The sequence below is a fragment of the Hippocampus bargibanti genome, linkage group LG13 (assembly GCF_051943395.1).
Source record: "Hippocampus bargibanti isolate YZ-2025 linkage group LG13, ASM5194339v1, whole genome shotgun sequence".
NCBI classification, from domain to species: domain Eukaryota; kingdom Metazoa; phylum Chordata; class Actinopteri; order Syngnathiformes; family Syngnathidae; genus Hippocampus; species Hippocampus bargibanti.
In genome coordinates this window covers 18,868,861-18,884,298 of record NC_142746.1, presented here as the reverse complement: position 1 = coordinate 18,884,298, position 15,438 = coordinate 18,868,861, and the positions used below count along the sequence as shown (strand labels likewise).

Below are 15,438 nucleotides of genomic sequence, written 5' to 3'. Positions count from 1 at the left end.
ATGAAAGAGGCCCAATAAATCTTCTTTGCATTGTATATTGTTGCTACTGAGTTCACTCTCAGCATTGTGAGATAAAGATTACCATCCAAGCCATTAGTTTCATTTGGTTTAGCCAAAGGATTAATCAGGGTGGATTAATATGGTTAAAAAAAAGAGGACATTGTGTATATTTAAAGCACTTTTTATCTCTCTTTACTTTCTGTTGTAATGTGCTTCATCCTATCCGTCCCAATGACTATTCTAAACAAGAATCATGAAGAAAATAAGACTTACCGGTACATACAATTGCTTTTGCTGCGTAGTCATACATATTCAACTTTACCAATGTGGAATTGAACGCAGTCCACACACTGTTCTTGAGGAACGGGAGTGTCATTGGGATTCATGGCGTCTTAGCATCCCTGTACCAGTATGCTAAGTCAACCATTGAGGTTGAAAAACCTCTATTGATTTGGATTAACAAAAAGCAGCGAGCAGGGGACATTGTGAGTGAGGGTATTATCGCCGAGAAAGCACAGCAACTTGACTCGGATATCAAGAGGCAACTACATAAACATCACAAAGGTAAATAAAATGACTTTATTATCTAGTAAAGTTTATTTCTTTAATTGCAATACAATAGCACATTTATTATACATAACATAAGGTCTATTTTGTGTAGTTTTAAGGCTTATTTAAGTAAAACATTATGTTTTTTGGGGACCTGGGAACGGATTATTCTCATTTTTAATGGTTTCTTATGGGAAATTAAGGTTTGGCAGACGAACTTTTCACCTTACACACACTTTCTGGGAACCAATTAAATTCGTAAGCTGAGATATCACTGTAATACAATAAATCATCATTACGTATGTGGGAAATGCAGCCCCCACATAAATCCATGTTTGTGTCACCTGGTTCACTGTTGCCGTGTGAGTCAATCCTACCACCATAGCTTTTCATTCAAAAGCCCTCAGTGTCTCCAGTTTTCCTTCCAAAGGGGAGTTTGTGTTGTTTCAACATGTGAAAAAGAAGACAAAGTCAGACCAGTTGTCTCTTTAAATCAAACGGCAGTCCTGATGTGCCCTCAAGCTGAAATGGTAAGAACCATTTCCACCTCTGCGGCAGGGAGTCTGACCAAATAAGCACGCTTCAAAGGAGATTCTCACTGCCTTTGGTCTCTTGTGTTTTGTCGTCTCACCCATAGAGGATAACAAAGCATTTTTTTATTATTTTTTTTATATATATATATAACGTGAGTTGTAGTTGTTTTCTTTTCTTTTTTTGTATTTATCTTTCACCTCTCCCTACGAAAATTAAGGGCAGGATAGCTAAATATTCTTATTTTGTGCGTTGAATCTGCAGAACTCCGTGGCAGTCGCCTCCATCCATTTACCTCTAGCTGCTCCGCACACCTCCTCCTCTGCCTTGCAATCTGTTGATAACTCCACTTGCAGGCTGCAGTTCATCGTATTCCGCAATGGCAAACTCTTCCCTTGCACGGGGAATTCGTCCAATCTGGCGGACGATGGCAAACGCAGGAGCGTGTCAACACCAGTTGCTTTCACCAAATTAGGTAAGAGGAAATCCATTTGACCATGTGCGGGTTTTGTCTACGAGATGTGTCGTTACGACGTCACATGTTAAAAAAAAAATGTTTCTTCACATATTCGCTTGAAAATAAACTCTACGTCACATCTGTCTGGGAATTATTTCGGGATTTTACAGCAATGCATTTCACTTTTGTCATCGCACCTTGCTGTTTTGCATCGTACGTGTTTGCATGCGTGTTTTTTTAATGAGTCCACTCATCGACTTTTACGTTTCCTGCACTGACTGAATGAATACATCCCCCCCCCCCCTTTTTTTTTTTTTTTTTTCGTATTTTACCTGCAGATGGCTGCAGCCTGGGGAGCGCCGTGCACTCCGTCACAATTGCACTCAGGCACTTCGCATTGGGGCTCGAGCCCACCGCAGCCTATTGGGACTTTGACTTGCTGGATGGACATGGTGGCTGGAGGGCAGAGGGTTGCCACATAACAGCCTCTGGTGGAAACACGACCACCATTCACTGCACCCATCTGAATAACTTTGCCGTGCTCATGGTGAGTAAAATCTATGACATGGCACTGTCATTCACGTTAACAACACCCCCACCTACCCTACGCCCCCCTCCCCAGTTTTCCTTTTTTTTTTACTCTTCGAGCCTGTTATGAGTCGAAAACATGTTTCCCAAATAAAGCCTATAGCTGGAGTCACGTGATTAGAAAAGCGTTCATGAGGAGGGCATTTTAAAAGCTTCCTTTGTTGTTGTCGTCCGCAGATTCGTCAAATTCGCGGATTATATTTTAAACCTACTTCGCGTGGCTTTACGTGTATAGAAAATGCTTAGAATGTCTCGGAAATGAGGAATATTTTACATTTTATTTTTTAAATTTGCGTTTAGTAAGGTTGCGTTTCCACCCCCTTCGCGTATGAAGTGATGGTCGATCTGTGAGAGAAGGAGCGCCCTGTCAGGAGGTATTCGCCATAGAGCGCAAGTGGTGTTTTAATTGGTCGCAACCACCGCGCCGAGAGAAAATGTTGGACGATGAAGCCTAGCATGGCTCATTTGTGCCGCTCAAGTTGATCTCGACGCCGGCGAGATGCCTCCTCCAGACGACGTCCCCTTCTTCACGCTGATTTCAGAAGGATCATAACCAAAGCGCAACTGGCAATCTCATCACCCCTGAGTCGCTCCATGCGCAGAGACGCTTTTATACCTGCTCTGATTATTATTTTATTTTTATTTTTTTGGATGAAGAGAAATCCTCCGGATGTTTACCGAAGAGTGGGATTCGTTAGACTGGGAGGTTAGTTTGAAGTGGAGCGAGAAAAAAAACGGATGTGCTTTGAAATGCTTGTCGTTGCTTTCCAAGTTGCCGTTTTGCTTGCATATTTTATGAGCTCGATCCAGTTTGTTGGAAATAAACTGGCTGCAAAAAAACGCCGCATAGGAATGACAAAGTGTGACCGTACAAGGCGGGTGTGCGCGTGTGGCGACGCTGGTGGTGGTGGATATTGAGTGTATGGGTGGGGGTGTATGAGTGAGTGAGTGCGTGGTCCGTCGAGAATACTAAACTGTTAGCAGATCGAAGCAGGTTGTCATTTTGTAATTGCGTCTATTTTGCTTGGAAATACAAATGAAGCGAGGCGCGTATCGAGCATCTACCTCCTGGTTGTCAATCTAACGCGACGTTTGTCATTTTCTTGCTCGCAATTAGCGGTTGTGAACTTGAATAGACGTATGTCGAGTCATGAAAAGACGTGTGGTTTCAAGTGTTTGCTTTCTCTAAGATGTGCTGGAAAACGTTTGCGTTTGGGATTGCGCGTCAGTTGAATGCAGTCACCACACCCGCCCGGTCTCTGCAGTGGCGGTGAAAAAGACCCCCGTTAACAGACTTGTGACATCACGCTGCCTTTTGGATTTTCAACGGAAACGTTGTTACTTTTTTTTTGCAATATAAATCTTGGAGAAAAATGTATTTGCTTGGAAGGAAGGCTTTTTTTTTGCCAGTTTAGCACTAGACCTGTTGCTTAATCGTGTCATGCCACGTTTAGAACATTTCCTTCCAATGCTTCCCCCTGAGTTGTCCATTTTAAGCAATTTGTTATAAAATAGACAGAGTGAATATCAGGGAATAATGGCGCTCTATTCTTCGCCGCTGAGCTCCTCGAGGAAAATCAGGTCAACTTGCTGTAAAATTAGTTCCATTCGCTGTGACAGTAAGACGTTAAGAAGCAGTGGTTGTGATTTACACCACAAACACAGCGGTTACATCACTTTTGAAAATGGATCTGGAGCACTTTCTGGGCTTCAAAGTGATACGGAAAAGGATTGTAATACCAAATAATAGAACCTGGTGGTAAAATGCTTCATATCATGTTTTTTTTTTTTGCTGATTTTATTCATTTTATATATGGAAGTCTGTGGGTCTGTGTTCACGTGTAAAGTTGAAGCTTCCAATAACTCAACAACCCAATATAAGTGTCCCGTGGGGAGTGACGGGGGCTTTATGATGGTAATAAAAGTATTTCCTTGAGATTATCTGCAGGGATTTGTGATCAGAAAGAAATACACAGTGCTCTAAATTCTAAATATCGTATTAAGAGCTGTTTGGATGTGCTCCTTGTTTAATTAGGGTGAACTTTTCACTCCAACCCGTTCCACTGTCACACCAATTATTCAACATGCAGCCATGTTAGGACAGATTGCCCAAATGTGTCTCATCCCCTTTGAATACTAATGTGATTAACTCATTCACTGCCATTCAAAAATGTATTCGGGAATTGAAAATATGACGTAGAGCGATGTTCCCGAATTTGTTTGGGTTTTGATTTTTTTTTTCTTCCTTGGGTGCTGATAAAGCGCTGGCCATGGCCTCTGGCAGTGTGATTAACTCATTTACTGCCATTAAAATATGTATTTGGGAATTGAAAATATGACATAGAGCGCCATTCCCGAATTTTTTCGGGTTTTGTATTTTTCTTCCTTGGGTGCTGATAAAGCGCTGGCCATGGCGTCTGGCAGTGTTATTAACTCATTCACTGCCATTCAAAAAAGTATTCGGGAATTGAAAATATGCCATAGGGCGCCATTCCCGAATTATTTCAGGTTTAGATTTTTTATTGGGTGCTGATAAAGCAATGGCCATGGCCTCTGGCAGTGTTATTAACTCATTCACTGCCATTCAAAAAAGTATTCGGGAATTGAAAATATGCCGTAGAGCGCCATTCCCAAATTTGTTCGGGTTTTGGGTTTTTTTTTTTTTGCTTGGGTGTTGATAAAGTGCTGGCCATGGCCTCTGGCAATGATTTTCCTTTCCACAAGGGGGCAGCATTTCCCTTTTTTTCCATGTTAACACTTTGTTCTAGGTTCATCTGTTGTTAAAGTGCTATATAAACCGATATGTATGTATTGCATTGTATTTTGGACAACCACTCTCATTTCAAGCTCATATAACTCCAGACCCATATAATTCAGGAATTAACTATTTTTTTTCTGATGAAAGAAGATAGTCGAAAGTTTCTTACGCTGCATTGAATGTTGATATAGACCTAAAACTCAATATTCTCTGGGTCCTGGAATTCAAGTGACAATGATAAAAACCCTGGCACTAGAGTGGACCCTTTTTTGCACATCGTCTGGCAGTGAATGAGTTAATGTCTAACATTTCAGCACCGTGGACAGTTCCTATTATTCCCTCAACATCCTCCCTCCCAGTTTCCCATGGCCTCGTCTGTCTGCAGGGAGGTCTGACTGGCTCGTTTACAGCAATGCAGTCTCGACATTTGTCTCCATCAGTCTGACAAGCTTCTCTGAACCCCACACAGCAGCCAGAACACACCTCCGCTGCACTTCCTGTATGTTTAAAAGGTCAAAAGGAACTACAGACATGTTAATTAGAAATTGCTTATTTATTCAGGAATACATTTGAACTTCATTACAATGCACCTCGGGGGATGTAACGAATCTGTACTTTATAGCATCAGTTCGTTGTAACCATTTCCAATAAAATGATGTGTAATATAGTATGAACATTTATAGATATAAAACCATTAACATGACATAGACTTTAAATACAGTGAGACCTCAACTTACGAACTTAATTGGTTCCCAGACAGAGTGTGTAAGGCGAAAAGTGTGTATCTCAAAAAATATTTTCCCATAGGAAACCATTAAAATGGGAATAATCCGTTCCCGGGTTTCCATAAAATATACTTTTCAACTAAATAAGCCTGAAAACTACACACAACATACCTTATTCTATGTATAATAAATGTGCTATTGTATTGTAATGAAAGAAATACACTGCATTGTATCATAAAGTCACTTTATTTACATTTGTGATGGTCATTGATGGCTTGATGGAATGGCGTTGGAGGTCGAAGGTCAAAGGGAATTGCTGTTCGGAAAGAGAGGCACATTACACGAGGACTGTAATTAAAGAAAAAAGCTATCTAGTAGCTAGCTAACTGGCTATCTAGCTAGCTATCTAGATGGCTGGCTATCTAGCTAGGTATTTATTGGCTATCGATTGGCTAGCTAGTTAACTTTCTATCTATTTGAGTTACTTCCGGGTTGAGTGAACGCTGGCGCGTGTGTGGCTGCCACTGCTCACCTGCAGAAAAACTGGCCCTGTGACTGTAAAGTGACCTTGAGAGTTTTGAAAGGTGCTTAGAAATGAAATGTATTATTATTATTGTTATTATTGTTATTGTCATATTCAAAAGATGACCCTGCACCTTATATGCCGGTGCGCCTTATACGGTATATCGATAAAGTTTGGAAATATACCATTGAATGGGGGTACGCATTATACTCCGGTGCGCCTTATATACCGAATATACAGTGCACCAAATGTACGGCGAGTTTAGCAGTAACGTTGCCAAGCAATGGAAGAAAATCCTACACTGTACGTTGTCTTCATCAGCAAGGTCACAGTGGCATTGGGTTTCCCACACTTTGCTGTAAACAAAGGCATTTTCATTATTTTGTGGGTAAAATCTAGTTGTTAAAATGTCATTTTTTTCACAGCTAAATCATTCAAATGAATCCATTTATCTTTCTTGGTACCCCCATTTCCCTTCCATTCGTTCAAAGTAAACAAATCATACAATCGTGGCCACCAAAAGCGTTGCTTAAAAGCATGCTGTTTAGTTTTTTTTAACACCCATCAAATGTCATTTCAAACCCATTTATCTTTTTATCTGACAGCGTAATGTTGATTGCTGTGAATCCCCCCCCCAACCCCATCCCCCACCATTTTCTTCTAAAGCCGCTTTCATTGTGTTGATACCATAAGGCAGGAATAGTTTGCTTTTCCTTCTTGTCACACAATACCCTTGTTGTCATTGTGAAGATAGAATTTATTATTGTGTTTGAAAGTTTGTCTTGCAAAGAGCAAACATGAAAAAAAACAAACATAAATAGACGCGACCCAGTAACAAACAGATCTCATTTGCCCTCGTGTCTTATGTGTCTGTTATTTTGTTAGTTACTGTAGTTGTGCTGTCAGTGTGCAATATAATAGATAGATAGATAGATAGGTAGATAGATAGATTGGATGGTAGATAGATTGGTTGGTTGATTGGTTGGTAGATTGGTAGATTGATTGATAGATGGATAGGCGATTGATTCATTGATTAAAAATGCAAAATATATATAAAAAAAAATAATAATACAGTATGTACTGTATATATACAACATAAAGAATACATTTTATATGAAAAAATAAAACATATATATATACATATATATATAAATACTAAATATACAATATCTAAAAAAACACTAAATATTTATACAAAATAATAGAAAATACAGTACAAAGAAAAGGTAAATAATACTAAATATATGAAATTAATAATACAAAATATTTATAAACAATAAAAATACTATATATATAGTCATATTTATTTTTTATACATATATAATTATTTTTGTATTAGTTTTTTTATATGCTTAGTATTTGTTATGAATATTGAGTATTTTTTTATGATTATTTTGTAGTTTTTATAAATTTAGTATTATTTTATAAATATTTAGTATTAATAGCTTTATATATATATATATATATGTATAGATAATATATGTATGTATATGTGTGTGTATATATATATATATATATATATATATATATACATATATATATATATATATATATATATATATATATATATATATATATATAAACATATAATACTAAATATTTATAAATATACTACAAAATAATCATAAAAAATACTCAATATTCATAACAAATAATACTAAGCATATAAAAAAATATATGTATAAAAATAAATAATATTAAATATATATAAAAAAAATAACAATTGAAGCCTTACAGGATCTGCCAAAATAACAAACACTCTTAACTGGACCGGGCCCACCACAAAAATTATGATGCACCGCGTTTATACGGCAGGCATGGTCTCGTCTTTGTCACCAAATATTTCGCTGAGTCATAGGTACAACATCTCCCTGCGCAGGAGCGCCCAAATAGGTACAACGAGGTCTGACGAACTCTCAAACACGCTAAATTAGACTTGCCCCGAGACAAAAAAAACCTGTCCTCACCTAAAATACATATGTGCAGTAATATATTATGGGTTATGCTTCTCAATATATGTATTATTTGTTTTATACTGTTTTTAACAAATAAACACAACTAATTGCAATGAATACAATACCTCCCAACCTCACGCTTCCGTACTTGGCAGAGGTATGAAAGCCTCTGCTAAAGACGGAATTATAGCAAACCCCGGCCTACATGGTTCCAATTGATTCATTTTTTTTTTTACTATTTTAGTTGACTCAGTCTCTTTGTGTACCGTAAAATTAAATTATATATTCTGCTGACTGAGAATAAAAGGCTTTTTGGAGGATATGAGTAATCAGTTATTCACAATGTTTGTTTTTTTGCTAAGCGTTAGCACTATTATACTATTCTCTCACTTGCGATTGTTTCAAATGTGAGGAGGCAGCCATGCAACCACCTCACAATCCTCCGACTTAACCATTCGCCAGTCGGCTTTTGCGGTGTGTAATGTCACATCAACATTCTGTCGCCGTGGTGATCATTAATCACGAATTACTGCCTGCAGCTGTGCTTTGGTGCGAAAGGGCAAAGGTGCGGCGCATCCGTTGATCCATATCCAGAACCTTTCCTAAACAGACGGCCGTTAGCCAAAAATCACAAAGCAGATGTAGCGTTACCTTTTTATCCAGGTGTCAGGTATTGCATTTAATTAAGATGACTATGAAGCAAATACACAATAAATATGAAAATTAGAATCAGAATCATCTTTATTGGCCAAGTATGTAGAACACACAAGGAATTTGTCAATAGGCTACACTAGTATCATCATGAAAAAGACATGCCAAACAAGTATGGAGGACACTAATACAGGCTAATTGGATTTGATTAGATGTACTGTACCTTTAATCGTTTCGCAGTGGAGAAATTTACATTACACAGCAGCAAAGTTATGAAAGGGAGAGGAAAGAAAGAAAAACAAAATACAGGAGCTGCTGGAAAGACAGCCACTCTCGCAGCGCCATTTTGAAATCGAAAGGGGAAAAAAAATGTAATATAATCCCTTATTGTAAATGGTACCTCTTAGCAACAACTCTGAGACAATGTGAAGAGTAGCTGGAAAAGGTGGTGGGCAGGATGCGGAGGGTCCAGTAGGATTTTCCGCGCTCTTGTTTTGATTTTTGCAATGTGCATGTTCTTGAGAGTGTGCAGTGACAATATTTTTTTCTGTGGTCCTATTTTGTCCATTTTTGTATCGGCCCCAAACCAAACCCTCCAAACGCCAATTGCAATTAAATTGAATGTTTGTAAAAAATAAAAACAAGAGTATAATGACAACCCGGTGGACTAGTGGTTAGCGTACTAGTGGTTAGCGCATCTACCTCATAGTGCGGAAGTACCAGGTTGAATTCCAGCTCCGGCCTCCCTGTGTGGAGTTTGCATGTTCTTGCCGGGCCTGTGTGGGGTTTCTCCTGGTATTCCGGTTTCCGCTCACGTTCCAAAAAAACACGCATGGGATATTTCCACATTGCAGGCTCCTCTGGTGGTGTGTGAGTGCAAGTGTGTGTCTCTATGTGGCTTGCGATTGATTTACTGGCAACTGGTTCAGGGTGTCCTCCGTCCACTGCCTGATGACGGCTTGGATAGGCTCCATTCTGGAAACACTGTGGCTTTGTAATAAAAGACTAACTACTAGACTGGCTTGCCAGCAGTCCAGACACGTCTCCCATTTAAAAAGTATCACGCATTAAGAGTAAAATACAAAAATAGAGTCATCTGACTGATGAGCAACGAAGGTTGTACCTCAAGCAAGCATGCGATCGAAATCCACCCGCACAGCCTCAACAATTAGCATCTTTAGTTCCAAATGCTTATTGATTGAACACAGTGGCTGAAGTCACTGGGCTAGTTTACCTAATTGCAGTCAATGCCTGCATCGTTCATCCTAGTAGTTGGGATGTCAAACATTTTATATACACAATATTAAATATTTAATGATATTTAACAAAAATTGCTTTGCATTAGAAATCAGGGCCAGTCATAGAACATAATCAGACAGGACAAAAGAAGTAATCAGATTAGCTTCAGGGAATAGTCCTCTGCTCCCCCCAACCCTAGAGCAGTGACCTATCAAAGCAGAGGTCTGGCACCGCCAACTCTGGACATTAGGGATACAATGATACCTTGGCTTACGAACTTAATTGGTTCCCAGACAGAGTGTGTAAGGCGAAAAGTGTGTATCCCAAGAATTAATTTTCCATAGGTAACCATTAAAATGAGAATAATCCGTTCCCAGGTCCTCATAAAACATAATTTTGTATTTTCAAATTTTCTTTCAAATTCACTGACGAAGCTTCTCGGATGAGGAGCGAAACGTCCGACACCTTCAAAGAATTACAGATGACGGCTGAAGAAACTGTTTCACCGATTTGCATTTTAAATGCTTTTTGATGTTGAAAACGGCAATAATAATAATAATACATTTTATTTCAAGCGCCTTTCAAAGCTCTCAATGACACTTTACAGTCACAGACAAGCATAGATGCAATAATAATTAAAAAATACAATTATAAATAGAATACAATAAATAAAAGACAATTAAATAGAAACGAGAGAGAGCGACACAGAAAATGCAATTTTAAATATGTGGCTTTTGCGATGGGATTTGAAGGTGGGAAGAGAATCTATGTTACGAATGTTGGGAGGAAGTGAGTTCCAGAGTTTGGAGGCAGCTGAAAGCTCTGTCCCCCATCGTGCTGAGACGGGCAGGGGGGCACACAGAGAGAGGGAATAGAAATTTGAAGAAGGTCAGATCGGTATGGGCGGGCAAGGTTATGGATAGCTTTAAATGTATAAAGAAGAATTTTAAAGTTCATTCTATATTTGACCGGGAGCCAGTGGAGCTCTAGGAGGACAGGAGTGATGTGGTGAAAGGATGACAGCGCGATTGAGAAATGTAATTGAACTAGTCGTGGCATTGCTTGTACCACCTGCCATCGCACCAGCTGCTCCCTACTCAGCTGTGAGCCCTGCAGGAAAAACTAGAAGAAATGGAGGGCATACTGTGTAAACTACCACCCCCTCCTGTGTCTTCGTTGGTGTTTTGGTCACTGACATTTAATTGCTTACCGTATGTGTGCGCCGTAGTTATCTGTTTGCACATTTTAATCAAGATAAAGATGTATAATTACCCCCCATCACTTTCCATCTGAGTCATTCTCAAAATTAGAAAAAAACCTCGGGAAGTCATGCTTTTTTTTTTGGTCACCTTAATTCACCCTGGCCTGTGACTGCTGCACTGTATCATTTTGGATCGTCCGCTTAAAAACACAAAAGGCAGAGAGGGTTAAAGGTGACTCCCATTTTTGTAACGGACTTGAAAACCGTTATTAGCCTTCCGTGGCCTTCTTTTTCTGGCGCAACCAATCATGATCAGCATGACCTTTGGCACTCAACGTACAAGACCCTTAATAAAAGATAATATTTCTCGGACAGGGAGAGTGTAGACCAAGTGGATTTTTTGAATCAAATCCAAGGGTTGTGGAGCTGTGACTGGTTGCTTGGCTTTTAATTTAGCGCAGCTATTGATGCAATGGACACGTCTACCAAGAAGATAACAAAAGTTAAAAAATGAGTTACGTAATTTTAAGAGTGGCTGATAATGTGACGGGCGCAAAGGGTAGCTATATTTTAGTGAGGTCCATTAAAGGACAACCGACGCCCTCGGACAAGTTGTGTCCATAATTTGTAAAATCACTTCAAATGACTTCGCGAACAAGCCCATTCTCCTAACAAGAAAATGGCAGCCGGCTTTTTTTTTTGTCCTCTATTTCCCGCCCCCAGTCGTCGGTTAAAGCCACGTGATTGGTCCAGAACGCAGCAATGAGGGGAGGTGGTTTAAACATTAAAGAGACAGGCAGACGACAGAGAGAGAGTGACAAAATGGTAGAAAACAGTGAAATGTGGACTTGTTTCAACTTTGATAGTTCAAAAGCAGAGTGTAGACTGCAAGGTTAAAATATCCCATCAATCAGGCTCCACAAATAACCTGCACAAGCCATCTGTATACACTTGATGCAAAAATCTATCAACCCAGCTAAACAGAACACAACTGATGAGGAATGAGGTAAAATTAGAAAGAAAGAAGGTGGCTATGTTCCTCATCAAGTGTTTAATGTTTAAAGTCATCAACGACCATCACAAAGGTAAATAAAACGACTTTATTATACGGTACAGTTTATTTCTTTAATTATAATACCATAACACATTTATTATAAATAAAATAGGTATATTTTGTGTAGTTTTAAGGCTTAAAAATTATGTTTTATGGGGACCTGGGAACAGATTATTCTCATTTTAATGGTTTCCTATGCGAACTTATTTTTTGGGATACACACTTTTCGCCTTACACACTCTGTCTAGGAACCAATTGAATTCGTAAGCCACGGAATCACGGTATATATTTGGCATGTTTCATATCAATCTTAGTTGAAATCTTCACTCGATAAATGCCATTTTACAGAGTTGTATTATTATTAAATTGGTAGTTTCATGATAAAGGCATTGCTCGATTCCCATTTGATAATCATGTTACATTGAAAATTCCCTCCATAATGAGGACATTACAATTAATGAATGACATTTAAAGCGTTCCTATCACAGACCGCCCTGTGTTGATATCAAAAGGCAATGATTGACTTCACACGGTCATTTCTAAAGTAGAGCCATCAAATGTGCAACATAGTGCATTCAGTCAGCCATCACTGCAGAAAGACCATTAGAGGTCAAATCAAAGCAGAGAATGCATGAAAATGGTGGCTGGCAACAGATGCACGTGAGCTCTGTTACGCAATTAAGCGGCCACGGAGGCAGGCTCATTTATCCTCCGAGACTATTGTTGTCACAGCGTAATGCATTGTTAGAGACGTTGCCTGCATGCGTTTTCTCTTTAGAGGCTCAACGTCGGCTCCATTCTGCCTGTCATGGTGTCCGTAAATGATATCAAGAATAGAATTTACCACGTGTTGCCTCTATTTTCATTTATTATGGCGTTGAAGAAATGGCCAAAATGTATCACCTAACGAGAAAAAAAAAATGGACCGGTGCAAGATGTCTCTGCAAGCTGAGAACAAGGTGTGAGCACTGCGTGGAAGGTGTTCCTTCAATGTGCTTTTTCTTCCTCCCGTATTGATTCTGTATCCTTATACGTTTACGAGAACTGAGGCAAAATGTTGACGATGTGCGGAACTGGAATCTTGAGCAACATTGAAAAAGAAATGAGCCGATCCATTTTAGTTATTTGTAAAAGAGGACATTTATTTACCAGTACAGTGATACCTTGGCTTACGAACTTAATTGGTTCCCAGACAGAGTGTGGAAGGCGAAAAGTGTGTATCCCAAAAAATAATTTCCCATAGGAAACCATTAAAATGAGAATAATCCGTTCCCAGGTGCCCATAAAACATAATGTTCGACTTTCTAATTTTCTAAGCCTTAAAACTACACGAAATATACCATATTTTATGTATCCTCATTAGACCTTCCCATTGTCTCCATGTCGTAACTATGAGCTTGTCAGCGCGCACTCGTAAATTCCCAGTGACCGGGGGAGTGGAGGGTTCACTAATTCCCCCCAAAAAATCAAAAATACAGTGATACCTTGGCTTACGAACTTAATTGGTTCCCAGACAGAATGTGTAAGGCGAAAAGTGTGTATCCCAAAAATGTATTTCCCATAAGAAACCATTAAAATGAGAATAATCCGTTCCCAGGTCCCCATAAAACATCATTTTCTCCTTTTTAATTTTCTTAAAACTACACAAAATATACCTTATTTTATGTATAATAAATGTGCCATGGTATTATAATTAAAGAAATAAACTGTACTGCATAATAAAGTTGTTTTATTTACCTTTGTGATGGTCGTTAATGGCTTGATGGAATGGAGTGGCCGGTTTCCTCAACATTAAACACTTGATGAGGAACGTAACCTTCTTATTTCACCATCTTGAGGAATGATCCCTTGTTGGTGCTTTCTCTGTGGTAATTTTATCTAGTTCCTCATCATCTAGTTCCTCCTCATCATCATCATATTATATTTGAAAAGTCATTTTCATTCATCGAAGGTGCACCTCATAGTTTGAAATCGGTGAAATTAAGCATATTGTAGTTTGTTTTTATCATATTTTACAAATGACCTGCTCTATTATTATGTATGTATACAGTTTATGCTTTAAAATAGTTTACAAAGTGCTTTGAAAAACTTGTTTTCTAGACTTGGAACGGATAAAAAAAAATACATTGATTTTAATGGGAAGCGCTGTTTTGGTTTTCAAACAAGTAGGTTTTCGAACAGGTTTCTGTAACAGATTATTTTCAAAAACCAAAGTGCCACGGTGTGTATATATATATATATATATATATATATATATATATATATATATATATATATATATATATATATATATATATATAATGATGATGGTCGTAAACAAAGACTGGTAAAAGCAAAAAACAACAACAATACAACACTAATGGTTGACAATGCCGCTATTGAGTGCGTTGATTTCAACATTCCCATTGATGGCTATCATGCAATCGTAGTTAGCTTGTGATTGGAAACGCTGGTTGACTTATTGTTTGGTTGCTTCATTTTTCAATGAATCTGATTTATCCTTTATACACGGGTTTGTGTTGCACCTTTGGACCCTCATCGTTCGTTCGTGCGAATATAGTAAGAGAGAATTTGAGCATTTGTATAGGAGTTAGTCATGCAGAGGATGGATATTTTGGCTGGCTTGAATATTAAACAGCTCTGTGTTAAATATTTTACTGACATGCCGACTATGCAAGGAAATGTCAGGTTGGTACTGTGGAGGAGAGCGTACAGATTCTAATAGGATTGGGTTGCTTCCAAAAGCCGTGTATGTGTATGTGGAACAAGACCGCTTTCTTGTCATAACAATGTCAGAATCAGAATCAAAAAGCCTTTAATAGTCCCATAATGGAGAAATTTGCAATGTCTTATTTGATGATAGAAAACCACTATCGGAGATGTTTGCTCGGAGACTGTGAACAAAGGCTCGCACACAGGAAGATTGTCTTTTACTGCCGGCAGGGGACACAGCCATTCATGACCGACGCCCAACTTCTACACCCCCCTGCCAAGCTATTTATTGAAAGTACAGTAAAGTCTCGTTATATCGATATTCAAGGGAGTCCGAAAAAATATCGATATAACCGGGACTATCGATATATCCGACCCTGTTTGCATGTAATTTTCTCCGTGCGTGCATAGAAATAGTATCGATATAACCAGGACTATCGATATGTCCGATATCGATATAACGAGACTTTACTGTACATGCAAATTTAAGTGATA

At 38.6% G+C, this 15,438-nt stretch overlaps 1 protein-coding gene across 2 annotated transcripts in view; it reads left to right on the top strand.

Annotated features, from left to right (window-relative positions):
* The window catches only part of adgra1b (adhesion G protein-coupled receptor A1b), a 102,760-nt gene that overhangs the window by 61,035 nt on the left and 26,287 nt on the right, over nt 1-15,438 (top strand). For both annotated transcript variants that reach the window (XM_089012117.1, XM_089012116.1), the window contains 2 exons: nt 1,345-1,555; nt 1,876-2,084. In XM_089012117.1, the coding sequence (XP_088868243.1) occupies nt 1,345-1,555; nt 1,876-2,084 (420 nt within the window). The remainder of the gene's footprint in view (nt 1-1,344; nt 1,556-1,875; nt 2,085-15,438) is intronic.